This window comes from Fulmarus glacialis, unplaced genomic scaffold (genome assembly GCF_000690835.1).
Source record: "Fulmarus glacialis isolate BGI_N327 unplaced genomic scaffold, ASM69083v1 scaffold6431, whole genome shotgun sequence".
Taxonomy (NCBI): Eukaryota; Metazoa; Chordata; class Aves; order Procellariiformes; family Procellariidae; genus Fulmarus; species Fulmarus glacialis.
The window spans coordinates 3,531-23,479 of record NW_009192171.1 but is presented as its reverse complement, the minus strand read 5'-3'; the positions used below and the strand labels follow the sequence as shown (position 1 = coordinate 23,479).

Sequence of the window (19,949 nt, the reverse complement as noted above, 5' to 3'; positions counted from 1 at the left end):
CTCCTCATAAGACTTGTTCTCTAGACCCTTCACCAGCTTCGTTGCCCTTCTCTGGACACGCTCCAGCACCTCAGTGTCCTTCTTGTAGTGAGGGGCCCAAAACTGAACACAGTATTCGAGGTGCGGCCTCACCAGGGCCGAGTACAGGGGCACGATCACCTCCCTACTCCTGCTGGCCACACTAGTTCTGATACAGGCCAGGATGCTGTTGGCCGCCTTGGCCACCTGGGCACACTGCCGGCTCATGTTCAGCCAGCTGTCAACCAGCACACCCAATGTCATTACGCTTATCCATGAACTGACTATAGCTATATGGGCAAAATTTTTGGTCTTCGAGACCAAAATTTCTACAACAGCCAAGTTTCACATAGGCTAAATAAACCCCCAAAACCCCCTCTCCTGGTACGTCCACCATGAGAGATACGAACGTATGTAAAGATGGGAATGTCCCTTGGACAGTTAGGGCCAAGTTTTTGCAACTCATCTTTAGAGTAGCCTTGAAATGAAGAAAAGAAGACAGAAAAGGAAATGGAGGAGTACAGAAAGAGAGGCATGGACAGGTTAAGTGAGAAATTCAGGTAGACAAAAGGGGACACAAATCAGAAGATACTAAATGTACTGCTCCATCACGCAGAAGGGAATCAAATATTTAAATGGGCCAAAGAGGGAAAAGACTCGGCTACTTCCTCAGTAGCCATTGCTGCGCTGTCACATGAGAGTATTTCTTTTAAACTGTGGTTTATTGAAAGAAGAGATGTTTGCATGTAATAAAGTAACATTGTCTAGAAATTTAGCTCAAAACCTTATTTCTATTCTCATATTCATTTTCCCACAAAAAAGCCCTTTTTACCAAAAAGCATGTGCAGTGTTTCCAATCTCGAAGACAAATGTGCAGCTTTAGGAGATACGTAATATTTTGAATTAAGTCTAATGTTTACACCTGTAAGTGCATGTGGACAAGCTGTTTCTGCATGGAATAATCCAACTTGATTTGCTTGATAGATATAGATATTAATATATATCTATATTTATAGATATACATATATTAATTTTTCATTCATGGCTTTCTTTGTGCACAATGTAAAATCACCACTGTGAACAATACTAGCATTCTTCCTGCCATTCCACCTGCATGCCAGATATCTTTTCACACCGACTCCTCTACATCCAAATATCCAGGCTATTTCTACATCTTGTCAAATCTTTCTTCAGGATATTTGTAATATATAGTCCTTCCTGTCTATCCCACCCATGTAAGCTCTCACAAACTTGCGTCTTGGTTACTCCATACTCCTTTTCTCTGATTTTGGAAAAAAACGCGACATGTTCTAGTCACAATTGTCATGACTGATTTTGTTGGTTTTGTATGCTATCACTTTAGCCATGTCACTCCTCCCATAGCATCACTTTTCCCTTCTTTATGGCATCAATAATAAGCTATTTTCATTTTCAAGAGTGTTTCAAGTTCTCTAACCAACTACTCAACTCTTTCACTAGTACAATGCCAGTTTTTACTGTCTCCTGATTCAGCCTATGTCTCCCATTGCAATTTTCTACCTTAATTTTCTCACACACCACCACTCACAACTTGGAGAAGTCTCCCATATACATCCACAAAGCTACCTGATGGCATTCCTTAGAAGTCTTCCTTAAAAGACTCCTTTTACTCTGCTGCCTACAAAGAACAGGACATGAAACTCCTGTTGTGCTTAACTTCTTGCCTATTTTCCATGTTAATGGTTTTTCACTGTCTCCCTCTATTTCCCCAGCTACAATTTTGCTTTTGGTTTTGAGTTTGTAGTGAATGCAATCTAAAGATACGTATTATGTTACATATTATAACGTGGATGCTCTGTTAATAAAACCATTGTTGATGTCTGCCTTGCAGTTATAGCATTGCACAAACGTGGTAATTTAACATGACCGACAGATACCCTTCTCTTGGAAGAGAAAATTAATAGGTCAGTGAAACTTTGACTATTATTGTATTAATTAAGTAGTTTCCAGCAATCTTTCCAAAGGAGTACTATTAAGACATCAGAACTTTAACATCAGCCTTCATGTTTCTACAAACATATTAATAACGCATTCCCTATTATTAATTACCACTCCTCAAAGCTGGAAAAAAGCCCTAACAAGCTGAGAAAAATGATCTCTTTCTAGCTTATGACTCGTCCAGCATCTTCAACCCCACCTTTAAGATAACACTAATTTCAAATTTTCAAACTCATGTTTGAGAAGGCCAAAGTACTGTATATGAACAAACTTCTACATCCGTGAAATAGAAATCCATTTTATATCTGCATCCAAAGGAAACTTGGTGTTGACTGTGTGAAATAAAGTCCTGCATATGGTCATACCTTCACTTGGATTTTTTCATTATTTTGCATTGCTTCATAGCTTGTGCTTATTTCCTTTAATTTTTTAAAAAACACACACCGAGTCAATGTGAGATGGTTCAAGAGCAAATAACAAAAAAGATTTATTTTCAATCCTGAGAGATATCTTGTACTAGCACGGCACACTTTACAGAAAATGAAACGTGATTTTTTCTTACCTCTCTGCAAGTGTTTGTTGTTCATTGATTCCGACATTAAAGAGTACTGGATACATGCGAAGTAGCTTTCCTTCTTTAATCTCTTGTGGCAGCAACTCAAACATCTTTGCTGGAAGCTGGACCTCTATAATGTAATGTTCACTAGGAAAAATAAAAAGAAGAGTAAAGATGGGAATATTGATTGGTTTGCTTGAAATTATAACCTTCTTAAATTATAGAGAACATATAGGCTTATAAATCAGTTTCCCCCTTTTCCCCTTAATTGTATTGAACCATAAAATGTGACGATTCAGCTTGCTTGTTTTAAGAGCATAACCAAGCTATACGGAAAAAGGCAGGTATATGTAATTACACACTCTTGATACTGACTTCTTTACTGAAGTGAAAATAGGACTAAAGATGAAAGCAGTAAAAGTCTTCTGCTACCAAAATATCAATGAGAACACCTCGACTCTTAAAATGCATCTTGCTGAGTTACAAAAACAACTTCCTTTCAGAAGCCACAACTTGATCCTGTATCCACTCTAAATGTAATATGAGCAAAAACCTTTCACAAAAACCCAAAGCAAAATTACCATTTTCTTCAGTGGATGGATTTTCTCCCTGGGGATAGAAAGCATCACCAATAACAAAATTGACTCTGTGAAGATAATAATTGAAGGCTCATTACACAAACATGAATCCTATTTTAGGAGAAGGGATATGATATATAGCAGTTCTGGTTTTATGTTTGTGTTTGGTCTGTCTTTATGAAAAACCTGTTACTTTGGTTGCCAGTCCAAATTCTGATCATGTGGAACCCCCAAGCTGAATTTCACCTGTCTTTGAGAATTGATGCCTGACCCCACAACAGAAACAATGGCATACTGTTAACTTAGTTTTTATTAGGTTTCTTTCTGTTATTAGAGCAATCAGTCTAACAAAGAAAGAACAGACTAGAAGAAAATCCGTTTGTCTCCAGGATTTGGCATTTTAATCATTCAAAGAGGGCCAACTGATAATGAAGACTGAAATTTTCTCTCCTGCAGAGCACATTTGGTATACCACCAAGAAGGAAGAGTATTACAGCAACAGGAGGGAAGGAGGATCTATATCCTACCTACAGAAACCAGGCCTAGGAAGTCACACAAGTTTTGCATGTAAACTTAAGATGAAAAACTGTTCGCACCTATTAAAATAATCTATCATGAAGACTTCTGTTCGCACCTATTAAAATAATCTATCATTATAGAAGACCCTCCAACCCTATTTTAATCAATCATGTGCTTGCTAAAGAATTAAAATACAATCTGGATTAGCCATGTATAGAATTTGGGGAAGAAAAGGCAGAAAACCTTGAAGAAAAAGGGCAGTTTCTGCAGTAGCTCTGACACCCTTGGCAAGCTGGGGGGATGAGTGGCACTATCTCAGAGTAGGTGTTTGGATAAAGAGCTTCAGCTTAGAAGACCTAGCGGTAATGTTTGAACCTCTATCCTGCCCACATGTCTGAGAACAAAATAAAATGGATCCAGTACAGGCTTGTGACATTCAGCTAGGACAACAGCATATGCTTTGGTACGGGCTAGAAGTAGTGTGTAATCTTTGAGCAAATGCCTGGTGCTCCTGACTGAGGGGGGTTATCAGTTTTGAATGGAGGATACATGTCCGGGAGTGGGAGCAAAGGGGGGAAAAAAAAAAAAAGTTCTACTCCCCAGATAAGTCTATTTGGTTTGTGTTTTGTTTAATTAATTCACCCATGTGAAGGAAATAGAGAGTTAGCAAGGATGACAGTAAAGAACTCCGTACAAATGATCTTTGCATAGCAGCATTCATTCTCCGCCTGCGTGTGAGCACTCCTAGCTGCTGTCAAGTGCTACGAGAATGTTCTTCTGTGATGGAGTGCTTTCACGAGGCTGAGAAGAAATGTTGGTTTAGTCTAATTCAAAGAGCATACGCTACTGAACCAAAATGCCACCAAATCACTGCATTGCTACATTTCACACCCCCAAAATCACTACAAATCTTTCAGTGTGTGAAAGAACATCGAGAAATGCTGAACTTTAGGCACGATAAATTAACATCAGTACCATTTGAGTACTTACAGGTCCTATGCTTTTACTTAAACAAGAAAGAGTAATATAGCAGTAAATTTTATCACCATGTAGCTTCTCTCTTTTATGGTTAGACTCAGTGCAGAGACACCAGGTGATTTTGGCATGAGATAGATAGAACCATAGAATCATTAAGGTTGGAAAAGACCTCTAAGATCATCAAGTCCAACCGTTAACCCAACACCACCATGCCCACTAAACCATGTCCCTAAGCGCCTCATCTACACGTCTTTTAAATACCTCCAGGGATGGTGACTCCACCACTTCCCTGGGCAGCCTGGTCCAAGGCCTGACCACTCTTTCAGTAAAGAAATTTTTCCTAATGTCCAATCTAACCTTCCCCTGGCGCAACTTGAGGCCATTTCCTCTCGTCCTAGATAAGGCGGCTACTACATTTTCCAATGAGAAGGAAAAATCAGTAGATAATTTTTAACATTTAATGATCTCTTGGGAAAACACAGGGTGGAGAAATCCAGTGTGTTTAAGAGAGTAAATAATAAATCATCTCTTTCAGAACGAATTGTATAAATTTAGGTATTAAATATTTAAATGTATATGATTTCACCAAAACAGGACTGGCTAAGAATATCCCTTTCTTTGCCTTGATTTGCCTTATTCTCTAGTATTTGTTATCATCACATATGAAGATAGACGAACATTTGCAGTCCTGTTAGAAAGCTTCTAAAAATTACCCCCGCGCAGCTGCAGGCCATGGACCCTGCAGCTACTCGCAGCTGGCTGAAATTGCTTTTGAACACTCTTAGTTCGTTGCAATAAACACAAAACAAGTCATTTACACACACCTTTGCTTTGTTATAGAAAAAAAAAATGCACACACGGTCAGTCACTGCACCTCAGCTGGGAGGTGCTTTACCCAGCTCTTCTTTCAGCTCAGTGACAACTTTTTCGATCACTTCAATGTGGCTGTAAGTGCTAGTCTGATTGTGGGCTTCATTGAAAGCACAGCATCAAACCTTGTGTTGCCTCAAAGCTCACGTGCACAATCAAATACATTCTATCAAAGAATTTTATAAAAGTTAGTGTTAACTATTTTTGCCTATAATAAAAGAACCTGAGTGCCTGAACAGAGCTTCACTGCACCTGGATGGTCGGGGTCAGCCACCCACATCAGCAGGTTAGCGCACTGCTAGTCAACGCCATGCTCTTTGGATTGATTTGTTTGTGTACATAGAATCTCAGTCGTAAGCACTTCCCTAGAAAAACAATTACAAGCGAATACTCTGACTCTGCAAGATAAGAATTTGTAGCTTAATTTTCTGTCTTGCATTTCTACAGTCTTTTAGTCTCTTTTTATCAAGCCACACCGTACAACAACCAAAATGATCTAAAAATCGTGGAGTTTTTAAACATTAATTAGAAAATAGCTAGGTTTTCCACTGTCTTCTCTTTTTATGGTTGACTTCCAATGCTGCCTGATAAGGAGCTGTCTCATTACAGCTCTAAGAGGAATAGGGCTCCTCCACATAAGCCTTAAAGATTTTTTTTTTTCTTTTTGTCTGATACCGATTCCATCCAGTGAATACCTGCCAGTAAGTACAGTACAGCAATCACAGGCAGTAACTCTTCTTCCTAAAGACTGACTACTCCATCAGTCCAGAATGCCTGAGGCAGCTGAAAGCTCGAGTCTCTTTCAAACCCAGGACCTCCTAGCGTGACACTTCAGTGTACTGCAGTAATGGCAGCAAGCCAATAAATGTAGCTGCTGGATTTTTCAAGATTTTTGACTGCTGTGATTTACAAAGGATGTATTTCTTCTGTTTTATCTACGTACCATAATTATTCTTAATTATTCCCGATGTGTTGCCTATCATACTCCGGCCTTCCTGCTATTTATTTCAATCCTTTCTCGGAAGGCTCATAGGATGAGAGTGAATCATCCAGAATAATTAAGTAAATCAGTGGTGAAAGCCCCCTTCAGAGGAAACATATCTTTTCTAAAAGTTGCTGCTTTTAGCTGAATTTAATTTACAGTCATCTTAAGAATAATGATACTATTAAGGAAGTGATTTCTGCAAAAGTAAAAACATTTCGAGCTTCAGACTAGAATAATAATGTAGATGAAAAACGCATTCCTCCCACATAACAATCTTGTTAACCCTCTTATAGCCACAATTAATGAAGTATTTCAGTTTATGTCCTGATCTTCAGCAGTGCTTATGCGAGATGCATAATGTATTAGTGGCTTTATGCAAGGATTTCTGAAGTTGCGTATGTCCTGTGTGATCTTCAGCAACTAAGATAGGCTTCATTTTTCAACAGTAACCACTACGTTTTGGCATCCGAGTTTTTCAGTTTCTGTCTTAAGACAATCACAGCCTAACTCTTCGAAATGCAACTTCATTTGTCACACTGAAATACAAGTTCTGGACACCTGAAAAACAAGGTTTCTTCAGTTAAAGGCCACTTTTGTAAATATTGACCTTGTCACTTCTCTTTGATTCAGTATCTATACATGAAAAATGCAACAGAAACTCTGCACAACCCAGACACTGTTTTGATTAATTTGTAGTAATACAATTGGAACTTTCAGCTTTTCATCAGGAAAGTGACCCAGAGCCCGTATTACTATTAGCTCTACAAGCCCCTACTACCTCATTACACCTCCATTCACCTCATGAAAATGAAAACTCCTGCACTTTCCACACAATAGAACTCAGCAACAAGAAAACCATTATCTGGGTTTTCACGTGCTACAGATTAAAACTACATGCCATGGGCTCCAGGAAACAAAGTTCTTACCGCCTTCCAGTTACAACAGGCAAAAAATCTTCTGACTTGGCTTCAATGACTTTAAACATTACTTTCTGCAAATCTGAAATCCCCACAGCCATGTCTTCCAGCATCCCCGCTTCTTCACCTATATGGAAAGATTACAGACGTTATTAACAGAGTAGATGGATCAGTCACTGAATAGGTTATAGTAAAGCAATACAGGGATTATATTTTCCAGTCTGTGCTTCTAAAAATCACAGCCCTAAATCCACATTAAGGTAACCTACATAAAAGCAGACTGATTTTTAGAACTGCTGACAATTCTCTGTGGCCTAAATGATAACTATGAGTACCAAGCACCTCTGAAAATCAGCCTACTCTATATGTGCATAGAATAACCTCAGGAAAGCCATTTTTGTCTATTCTGAAAGTGTTTTTAAAGACTGTCCTGCTGATGGAGGACAAAGGTTTTGAGAATAACAACAATGAGTATCATGCAAAAGGGAGCCTGACAGCAATCTCCAAGTGAGGATCTGCAATTGCCTGTGCATTAGAGAGCTGCACAAATGCTAAATCCCTCTACTTTGGTCAAAATCTCCAATTTGGGGAAGGATTCCAACACATCTAGTTCAAAGCTTTTTGAAACATACGGCAGTTTCCCGCTCCAGATGTCCTTTTTAATACCTATCAAATGATGGCATCTGTAACAAGCTTGGGATCAAACAGTTTTCAAGCTATCTTCACATAACCAATACTGGCGTGGTCAGGGCAAAGGCTGATAAGAGTCAGTAACTGTTTAAATCTGCTGTTTGAGTTAGCTTTATAAACCTGCTATTTTGGGTCAGGCCAAATGCCTAAACAAATGGAGACAGTTTTTATTAAACCCAAAAGTTCCACTAGCTGTACTGGGGAAGGAGTCTCCTGTATTTAAGACAATGTAGTTCAGCACTCTGCATGCAATAATTAGAAACTAGTGTTCTCACAGGAGTTCAGAATAAAATAAATGAGTAATTTTTGATGCAGAATTGACAACACAGTATCAATGACTTCAACTGTGCTATTATATGGAAGCCTACTGTCTCCTAAGGATAATACTTGTTGATTCAACAAGCCAAATTACTGGAAGCAGAACAGAGGTTAAAATAAGAACCTAACCTCCTGGGTAAACTTCTGGTCTGCATGCAAAGGGAACTTTGTCCAAGAACAATACTTACTATACGTACTAAGGAGTCCTTCATATTGCACAAGCAATCCAACAGTATGAAGCTGTTGTAAAAATCCTTGATCATGTAAACCTGTGTGCAATTTGATTATAAACCCACAGACCAATCCAGCGAGCTATAAAGACAATGAAAAAACGTGAAATTATCAGATGTGCTGTTATAACATAGTTAAAATGAGGCTTGCTATCATTATACACAACAGAAGTAATACTAAGGTATTTGAGAAAACAGCACAGATATTTCTGTTTAGTGACTACATACATAATTTCCTATTAATACATTATTGAGGCACTTTTTGGTGTAAAAAGCAGTGAAATAGTTCCTTATTTTACATTAGATACGCTTAATTTGTTTTGTGGGGTTGTGTGTTATTTACACTGATGTAAGCGAGACCAGAACCTCCGTTGGCACGTTATAAACACATAAGGCTGTAAATTATGATGGATTTGAAAGCAGTTGGGCACCTAATGCAACGGACTCTCCTTGGCAGTTGCACCCTAACTCCTTAATTATGTTAGGAAAAACATATAACTTAAGGGGAAATTAGACGAAACATTTAGAGAAAAATCTATCTGGAAAACAGGATCTACAGGAGAAGATCAAAAGAACTTCAGTTATTTACCAAGAGAAGACAAGTCTGAGAAGAGACATGCTAATAGTCTTCAAAACACATAAAATACTGCTACAAACTGAAAACAAATAATCTGTTCTTCATTACCAAGGTGACCAGGAGAAAAAAAAATACCTAGCTTGAATAGTAGCAAGGAATATTCAAGGCTAGACTTGAGAACTTCACTTATGGGTGAGGATACTGGCATATAATCTAGGAAGACTAAAAATAGCTTTAGGGATCCTTCTTTGTGCAAAAGGGAGAAAAGGTGACCTTTTCCAGTCCATTGCAGACCTACTTCTCTGACTCAGTGATACAGTAACTATGGATTTCCATTTACCATTAATTTCTCCATCACATTATAGAATATTTAAGTGGATGTAATGGAAAATATATGAAAAAGGTGTGTTAAACTGGCAAAAGAAAAAAAAAAACCAACAACAAAAAAGAAAAACACAAACACTGGCATGAATAGTATGCTTAATTATAGCAACGGTAGGAAGCAAGTGACACAAGACAACCTACTGCTTGACTGAAGACGATGTCTCTTCTTAGGGTCAGCATCAAACATTGTGGCAAACCACAGGCAAGTTCCTGGAGCAGAACAAATGCCATCGATTGCTTTGCCCTGGTCACCACCTCTCCCATGCAGTCCTTCAGCGTAATCACCAGGGGATAAAGCTGTTCATACCAGTCACCTAGAACAAGACAGATCATCCGTTCCAAAACAGAAAACTTGCAGTGAAACTCCTTTTCGGAACTGAAAGAGAGCTGCAGTGGCTTGCGTAGATCATCCTACACTTAAAAACGACCCTGCAGCTCTATCCTAACCATTGTGGTACAGCAAACACCATCGGAGAATATGCTCAGAGGTAGGACTCCAGCTTATCACTGAGACTGGGGCTAAATCCTTGGCCTGAATCCAACTAGACCCTGAAACAGTGACTTTTTAACAGACCTAACTTCTCCGTAAAACTTGCATTAAAGTGTCATAAACAAAGCATACAAGGATACATGTGAAAACTCATTTAGCACAAGATGAGTACAGCGGAGATGAAGATCTCCTGTTCTTTCCAGCACTGACAACTTGCTATCTAAACAAACGAAGTACCATCAAAAAAAAAAAAGAAACAAAAAAAAGAGGGTGGGGGGGGGGGGGGGGGGGGGAGCCTATATTTAAGAAAAAGTGGGTGCCGGAAGGCAAAACAGAAGAAGAAATAGATATCTGAAAGGATATTATCTGTTTAATGTATAGTCTGGAAAAATACTAACCTTCAGGTCACATTTCTTTTTCTCTCTATATTGGTCTCTTTAAATATTTAGAGATATTGAACTCATTATTTTTTTAGCTACTTTGAGCAGAGAGATTTAGAACTATTTTGTAATATGTTTTGCTCTGTTAGAATATATGTTAGGGATATCAGAAAAAAAAAGCTAGTGAAATGCTTCAAAAATGGGAATCCTTAATATATTACAAATGAAACGAAATGATAACTAGAAATGGAGGAAAATCAGAACAGCTTAATCAAACTTGCCCAATTACCCAAGTTGCTCCTGAATTTTTCAGGATTTAATAAAATCATACCTGCATTGTACTTGCATATGGTTTTGCCTACTCCTCTAAGCTGAGCAAATTAAAAAAAAACAAAACAAAACAAAACACCCTCCTTTAGAATCTACATCTCAGTTTCACTGTTACAATTTAAAATGAAAGAGAAATCAACACTCCAGAAGAATCTATATAAAAATAGGGAGTGTAACTGACTTAATACAGTCCATCACTGACTCATATTTTCTGTAGATTAGTGTAATTAAGAATCAATGATAGTTAAAATCTGTTCCATTTAAATTGTAATTAGGTGGAAGATAACAGCACGTTGTTTCAGGTAACATTCTGAGTCAGGCTGATGAAAGACTCATTAGTACTGAAGAAATTCTTCAGGCAGGAAGACATAGCTGCCTGTTGCAAAGTCAATTTGGCTATGCTCCAGAAAAATACGTAAATGAATCAAACTGTAGCCAAGAAGACCAGAGAGAACTTTGAAAGCCAGGAGAAACTGCAAAAAAATAAGGCACAGGAAAGAGGAAATCGGAACAAGGACAGGGCAGTCACAGAGAACAACTTGGGTTCCTTTGCAAATAACGTCTTTGTGGTCAGACAACGTGTGTTTTAACAGTCATACATATTTAAGTGTGAGTAATACAGATTGAAGAACTGTTCCCTGGAAAACCGCAGTTACAAAGATAGAACCATTGCGAACAAACCAGAACACAAGCCATCCCCAGTTTCATGCTCCAGCAAAAAGAGGTGATTTTATACATGCCATTGACTAAGAGAGTACTGATACACGGCGTGCCATGCTCCGGTGTACACATTTTAAAAAGGCTGCTGAAAAAAATGGAGAGCTTGCAGAGAAGAGCTACCAAGATTTAGAGTTTAATCTCCCTAAGCCTATGAAAAAGGCTGAGCAGCAACTTGATTTCCCCTCTTCACGAGGAGAAAATAACAAGTACTAACGGGGATGTTTATTCGAGGGAATAAAAGCAAAAGAACCACCAAAGGCCAGAGGCTGCTGTGAGACACAGTCGAATTTAGAAATAAGGTAGACAACAAGGTGTGACATACTGCAAGTCAGACTAGACAGACCAGACAATCTAAACTCTCATTTCTAGTCTTAAATTACAGTAATTTATTAAATTAATCAATAAATAAATGTCAAGGAAAGCAACTGCAGCAGAATGAGATTAAAAGATGCAATGCATACTAAACCCGTGAACAGGGCTGCATGTGGTCAGAATAGAGTTTGTTGGCTGCTTCTGACTTGAGCAAATAATGAAAAAGATCATACCTGGCCACTTTAAAGTGGACCTGAGGCTACAGCTAATAGACATTTGTCCCACTTTAATGGGAAAGCAGAGCTGGATACAGACACAGCCAAGGATCTTGCAAGTACACTGACAGCCAGGGCACGAGAGAAAAAGCTGAATTTCTAGAACTAGCCACACGTTGTGAACCTGCTGTTACAATTTCAGGTTATGTGGATAGGGCTAAAGAGCATTACTGACGCTCTTTTTCATAAAAGAGGGGGTCACGTACTGGCCACAAGTCACAGAACACTTAGATCTGTTTCTACTGAGCTGCCACTTAACCAGTCAATCTGCACCGTGTATTCCTGCTTCTTTAGGAACATAACTTTGTACTTGTCCTTACTGAACTGCATCCTAATATTTCAGTGCTCCGTTTCATCAAGATCCATTCTAATCCTGCTGCCATGGTGCTTAAAGCCTCTCCCAGCTTTAAGCATCTGCAAATTTTATAAGCATCATCCATATTTCATAAGCCAAGTCAGTAATGAAAATATTGAATAATACCGCACCCAGAAAAAAATGTAAGTGGATTGTACTTCATGCAGCCTTCCAGGTTGGCAGTAAACAACGGATAACTACCTTCTATCATGATTTCCAAATTATTTTGCACATACCTTGTAGTAGCTTCAAGATCATTTTTTCACAAGAATTTTTTGGGGGAGACTACATGCCTGGAGTACCAACTTACTAACATAAGTAATTTTTGTCAGTAAGCATTAAGAAGGAATTCAACGATTTGAGATTCTCAAGGCCATCTTTTCATTAAAGGACATTCATGCTAAATATATTAAAAATAAATCCTACCGAGTATTTAATATCCCAAAGAATACAGTGCTTTACTTACATACATATTTTGCTTTGTAGGAAACAATAAAAATTGTAGGTTTGTAGGAAACCTTACCCTAATGACCAAGGAAAGATAAATTATTTTATTATACAATATAAATAGAATTGTAGTTGCCAAAAGGAAAGAAGATAAAACTACACCCTCATGCGATTAATTTATCCATAACAATCATTACTCCTTGCTTACACTGAAAATTCTTGTTCACAATTAGCAAGGATGTCCAATCCCCAGAAGGTGGAGCTAGTTAGCAAATCTAAAAGAGGGATTGCACTGTTTCTTGAAAACAATACTTATGAATGGACTAGTATTTTCTCATGTTTGTCCTTCTATTTTAAAGCAAGTTTAGTGTGTTAAGATCCAAATAAGAGGTGTATCACAGACTGAGGTCTCAGAAAAGACAACTCTAGAAAAAAAAAAAAATCTGTATCGCTGCTCAATCTTTGGTCTGTTAAAATCGCCATATGTCACTTGTTATGCAGGATATCCTGTTGCAAATATTCCAGCAAGAATATAAATCAAGGTCATTCATTAACAATGCACAAAGCTCCAAATATCCATCAGAAGCACTTACCTATAGCAAATACTGCAGCTTTTAAGTTGCTCCTTGAAACTGAGAAGCACTGCAAAACTGAAGGTTATGAAACAAAAAAAAGCATTGTATTTTGAAGCTTACAAGTAAATTCAGTAGAACTTGGAAAATAAAATTGTCTTGTATGCAAAGGATAAATATGGAATATTAATGAAATTCATAAAGAGATATTATCTGTAAAGGGAGCTTTAAAATCTTGGTCTAAGTTCAGGTTTAGATTATCCTGATCTATCTTGCCACAACGTTGTTGACATGTGAGGATACTGCTTGGTTATGAGCCACTGCTTGTACGTCCAAAAGAGTTTGGGAGAGGTGCTAGATGCCCTACAACTCCTCCTCCATGAGAAAATGGGCAGTCAGCTCCGAATCAGTTGTTGCTGTAAAGAAGATGCAGGGGGCCAACCATCGGCTCAGGACCTTTACTCCCACAGAGACTGATGATAGCTTTGGAGAATCACTCAGGGAAGGGAATAGTACAAATTATTGCTTTTGTGTTTAATGCATTCAAGGACTTACACACGTTTGACACTTCAGGTGTCAAATTTCTTTTAAGTTAAAATTGCAAGATTTACATCCTCAACACAGCAGAAAATCCTTTGAAAAAGACTGAAGAATTAACTGAATGACTAAACATCTCAAAAAAGACATTAGGAGCAAGAACATAAGCAACAAGGAGACTACAGGATGACTGTCAGGTCGCTCAAATGGCAAGGGCAGCCTGTCCTGTTTGGAATATTTAGCATCCAAACAAAAGAGTCAAAGCCTACTGATGAAGCAAGAAAACCCAATTCAAAAATCGTGCCAGTCAGCCTTTGGAAAGGAAACTAAAACAAGGCATAAAAGCCAAATACATTAAAATGGAAAATGGAAGGATAAAATTAAAAGAAGTAGTATCACCACTATGCAGTTAGTGTAAGATTAAAACAAGAGTATGTGCAGCACTAAGTAAATACTCTACTTCCATTGCTAACAGAGAGTTGTGGAAGTTCTGTTTGCGACAGGATTCACCCTTCGGTTTCTGGAAAATGCCCTTCAGTCCCATGTTCTCTTAATCAACATGCCTGCACAGGCAAATGACCTGCAAAGCACCCAACTAGTCATTTCTACATGCTAATACTCAAGTTGCAATATGTCAAACTGCATGTTAAATTTGATAAAGTTTGGCAGAAAAGCAAGCTCCTGCTCTTTTCAAAATCAGACCCATTGAAGTGCTTATTAAAATGTGCTGGTAATCAAACAGGAAAAGCCCTAAGGCTTTGGAATAGCACTTCTATCTCCTTTTGCCCTGGCAACAGAGAAGCCAATTCTGTCACTGCTGTCTGCACCACCTAAAAATGAGTGGAAATCTTTGATGGCTTCAAATTTCAAGTCACCTGAAAATTTAAATGGTATGAAGTTAAAAACTAAACACAGAATTAAAAGCAGAAGAAAGCATAATGTCGTATTCTTAAAGGAACAGAGGGCCCTAGAAACATAGGTAACAGCAGCTACCCACAACTTAACTTTTTACTGTAGCTAATCACTTTTTCCCTTATTACCTGAACATACAAACGATCTAACACAGGATTGAAATAATAGAGGCCAAACAATGTAAATAAGGAGTTGTCCTGACATCACAAACTGAACATTAGACGAACTCTAATACCTTATAAAAAAGGCAAGCAAAACAGGCCAACCAACCCAAAAGAGTAGTAACCACCTCAGAAACAGCTAGTGCAAACAGTATGAAATAATTAACCCACAGAGTCTGAATTTACTCACCTTGGATAGGAACATTCTTTTGATTTCTTTTTTTTTTCCCAAGGGAGGTTTAAAAACTGACTTAGTAGAGTTCGTATTTAACTGCACCATGAAAAGTTCAGCTTCCTTCATCTTGCCACTCAGCTCTTGGAGCTCAGTTTAACTCTAGTATGAGGGCTAAGCTCTTTGAGAAAGGATGAGGTTTTACGCTCATAATTCTGCAGCATTTCTCACAGGAACACCAAAAACCTGCATAATTTTCCTGGTATTTCTGCAGTTAATATAATAGCAGTCTACTTTGCACAGTTTTGGTGTCCAGAAGTATAATTTTGAATTCTTGGGGATTTATTATTCCATTGTAATCATCTGAGATTTTCTACGCTGTCACATGGATTAATAGTGCAAATGGAAACCATCTAATCATACATATACAAGTGTCTCAGCAGCTTTACTCACAGTGGAAACAGAGAAAGAAGGCGATGGCAACAGACATACAGCTAAGGAAATCTAATATACTCGAAACATAGGAGTAATGGATAAACCTTGCTCTAGAAGTGTTGTGCAACCAAATATTCTGATGTCTTGTTTAAAAACTAGTTTGTTAATTCCGTTAAATAGTCTTCCTTTCCCTTACACATTTTTAAGCTTCCATCAATAGCCAAATTACTTAGAGAAAGTACTGCTGAAGGGGTTGTCTTATATGCTGGGCAACATATAGCCCAGTTAAGGACCCTATCAAAAAGAGAAGGATGCTATAAAAGTGAGAGGGAAAAGAAAAAAACTGCACAAATAGAGTTGATGCAAAGACAAGCTTAAGAGAACAGGAAAGAAAAATGTGGGGAAAAGGAAGGGAAGAAAAAGTTTTTCAGAAGTGTTTTTGTTTCCTCAAAATAAATAACGTCTGCTACTCAAGCGAACACAGACCAAGGGAGAATTTTTCATCTTCCTGACTAAATGATAACTTACAGTAAAAGCTCTTCTTCTGAAGATGCAAACAAAACGAGAACACAGTTTTATTTCACATTTCTACCAGCACTGTATTGGGAGAGATGCACTGAAAGGATGCAGTGCCCATCCCTAGGGCACTGAAAGATGGAAAGTTTTAATCCAGACTTACAGAGTCCCCATCGCATACCAGATTATTCAAGAAAAATTAACCTACGTATGCCTGTAGCAATGTGGCTATGAACAGATGTTTTCCTTCATTCCAGCTAGGAAATATGGCACCATTCCCCAGGTGCTACCTATGCTGAAGGTTAGCATTGGCCAATTCATCCGCCCAGCAACATAGTTCATGATTCCGTAATTCACTTCAGGCAAAATCCAGATGCAATCACACTGCCAACTTAAATTGTTTGAGATAATGTGGTGGATTTTGTATGTAGCAAATTAGGGAGTACTCACACAGAGCCAGCGGAGGAATGGCTGGCGGATCGTTCTGGTACAAGGAGCTGATGGAAACAACAGCCTCTTTTAGCAGCACGGCTAAACATGGCAATCTGTCAGGGACTGTGTAAGCATAAGAGCAAACTACTGTGTTTCACTGGCACCTCTGATGCTGCAGGACAGCTTTCACATTCTGACTCCCATGGAAAATGAAAAGGAAAAAATAAAAAGAATTTAATGTTGTCAATTAGTTCTCCAAGGCAAACCAGCCTAGAGTTAAAAGTATAAAAAAAACCCCCTCTTAAAATCCATCTACTCTTCCTGATTTATCCTGCAGAGAAATCATAATCCTGCAACTGATGAAACCATAGCATGTTACCTTGGTAACTGATAACTCAAATTGAGTCTTAAGAATACACTCAAAGATCAGGCTGCATGAGAAGTTAGGCTAAGGAAGGTATAATTCATGTTGAAAGGTAAGTACAAGAAAAAGGTGCCACCGATATTTCTGATTACAAAGATCCCACACAATAAATATAAGCACGTTGGGAAAAAAAGAATAAGATCACATGATGTCAACACTGAGACTGCAAATATAAACCTATCTTAGGAAGCTCTGAATATATGTTATGACAACATCTATTGTTATAGGAATATGCTATTGCTCAAAACCATCAAATTATTGTCATAACATTTCCTAGCATCTAAAATGAACATGTGTGCATTCTCTGACATCTTTTTCATTGTTGTATGCTAGAAAAAAAAAAATTGTATTAAAACAGTCAGGTTCACTAATATAAACAAACATTTCATCCCATACTTTAAGGCATACTTTTCAATGTTTTGGTCAAAATCCTGGGAATTCCCCATTTGTCTTACAAACAGCAGCACAAGTTTTCTTAGGATCAACTCCAGCACTGAAGCAGTTTCAGACTCAAAGATCTATCTGTACCCGTCCATTTGCAGCGTTAATGAAACACATTATGCTCAAATTACGGTATAATACATAATCACAAGATATGTCAAACCTTTCACATATGTAATGTTTGTGAATTGTATGTAGCATAAAATTCTGTCATTTTAGAAATGTATCTATGGGTGTAAACACAGTATGATTTTATATCTAGGAAAAACTTATGAACCCATACAACCAGGCTTCAAATATAAAATGGAGCAGAATTAAGGCAGAATTTATAACCCTAAACTTAGAATCTCAGCCTCTGTGTAGGTGCTTCACAGTGCATCCTCAGGGCTTCATGTCAAACTTAAGAGAGGGAGGTGCAGGGAAAAAACAAACACATAAAATGACACTCTCATAGAGAAGTCAAGCATGAAAAATTCTGGCCCCAAAGGCAATGGTTTTGAAAACCAACCAACTTTGGCACACACCTGGATGGTTCTTCAGAAAGCTCCATCTTTTTAGTAAGTCCTATAAAAGACAGCAGTTTTATAACATCTCCATTTCTACATGACCATGAAAGTCCTATAAGCTGTCAAAGGCACTGCACAATGCTCTCATGAAAGCATCATTAGGAAATGATGTCTTCCTCAAAAAGCAGAACACGAAAACAAAGCGATCTGGCCCACAAATCTCCTGCAGTTTCTATGTGATGGGGTGCTGCAGAACAGTCAGCACAACTCAACAGAAGCACTGACTCTGCTCTTACAGAAGGGCACTTGTACTGATTCAAGAGAAATAGGGAAGGCCCTGAAATGAGGGAAAAAAGGAAGAATTTATTCCAGTGCCGTAACATCTTGATATTTTTTGTGTCCTTGGCCTGTCAGCTCCAGAAGACAACTCCTGAGCTGGATGAAACACATCTATAATTTTCTAACCATTACAATTATCATTAATGCCTAGCAAGAGGTACCTTTCATTCTACTTGATGACTGCTTATTATAGTACTTAAAAAGAAGTAACTTTTAAGTTTTTTTGGCTTTGTGAGCCAATGTTTCATTTGCCTGTGTAGGGTCTTCAGCCTGAATCAAAGCTAAGAGCACACTTTTTTTATAATTACTCAGATGGACTGGTTAAATACATTTCATGGCTTATACAGAATAACAGAGGACGTGTTCAAGGAGGGTTGAAGAGAGTGAAGGAAAACCTGTAAACATTCACATTGCTAAGCATGTCAGAAAGCATCCAAGAAGAATTATCCTAAATCATGACTTTTTTCAGACTGGGGAGGGAAGGGGAAATCTGAAGTTTTGTTCCGTAACTATGGAATACAGATAAAAAACAGTACATGTGTGTTTATGTATACATAAAACAAATGCACTGCGGTAACTTGGGGGAACTTTGGGTGAAAGCGTATTACTACTTTACCTGAAAAACATTTCTAATGGACATACTGGATTTCTGCTAACAATAGCAGAAAAGCTTGTTAGTACCAGGGGGAAGAGAAGAGAGTTAGGCACAAGAACAAATATTCAATTTTGTTCTTTTAATCAAAATCAGCATGCTTGGGTTCACTTTCGAAAGAATTTTTCAAGTTGACAACTACACCTACCTCACTGTTGCATATTTGTACCTTCTTATCTGAAAAAGGTCTGAAAAATGTAGAAAGCTAACTGTGTTGATACTTTGCACCTGCAAGCCTACACTAGGGAACAAAGATGATATCATCAATCTCTCTAACGTTATAGGGATCCTTGCCTGGTAGACAGAAATTCAGAGAAGCAAACAGATAAGTAATACTCTGGTCTCTGGACTACTCATACAAAAACAAGAGCAACACATCTGGCACTGAAAACAAGAATTCCAGGACACCAGCACAAATCTCTCATCCTGGTAAAAATACTGCTGTTGCAGCTGCATTAAAAATCAATACTACAACCAAAATCTTTGGCAAGAAACTCACCAGTTTCTACAGAAATTATATACTGCTGAAAAAAATAGTTTTAATTCTTGTTATGTAAGAAAGAAATTACAAATGAGTTCTAATAACTTTAAAACCCTTGATATAAAATTATGTCATTAAAATCGGGGGGGGGTAGGGGGGAACACGTAAAGGAAAATATAGGATAAAATGCACAATTTAAAAAAGAAAAAAAAGCCAAAATTATACAAAGCTCCATAAAATAAGCTAGATGGGGGAGGGTTTGTTGTTTTGTGGGGTTTTTTTGTTTGTTTGGTTGGTTTTTTTAACTGAAGAGTGGCACAAGGGTTGGTTCTGATTTCTTTATATTTGGACTACCACCATTATCACTAAGGAGCTGTTTCATTTGTTGCAACACACTTGCACATCAGAAAGTCTCATCAGACTTATGAAGCAGATCTAATCTATGCTTAGAGAAAGCAACAAG

General features: G+C 38.0%; 1 protein-coding gene across 1 annotated transcript in view; it reads right to left on the bottom strand.

Moving 5' to 3' along the window:
• Positions 1 to 19,949, bottom strand: part of LOC104083469 (type II inositol 3,4-bisphosphate 4-phosphatase-like) — a gene marked incomplete at its 5' end in the record, with an annotated part of 60,475 nt that overhangs the window by 39,792 nt on the left and 734 nt on the right. Inside the window, 4 exons of the mRNA XM_009586958.1 lie at positions 2,558 to 2,698; positions 7,408 to 7,525; positions 8,595 to 8,718; positions 9,739 to 9,911. Of these exons, the coding sequence (XP_009585253.1) occupies positions 2,558 to 2,698; positions 7,408 to 7,525; positions 8,595 to 8,718; positions 9,739 to 9,911 (556 nt within the window). The remainder of the gene's footprint in view (positions 1 to 2,557; positions 2,699 to 7,407; positions 7,526 to 8,594; positions 8,719 to 9,738; positions 9,912 to 19,949) is intronic.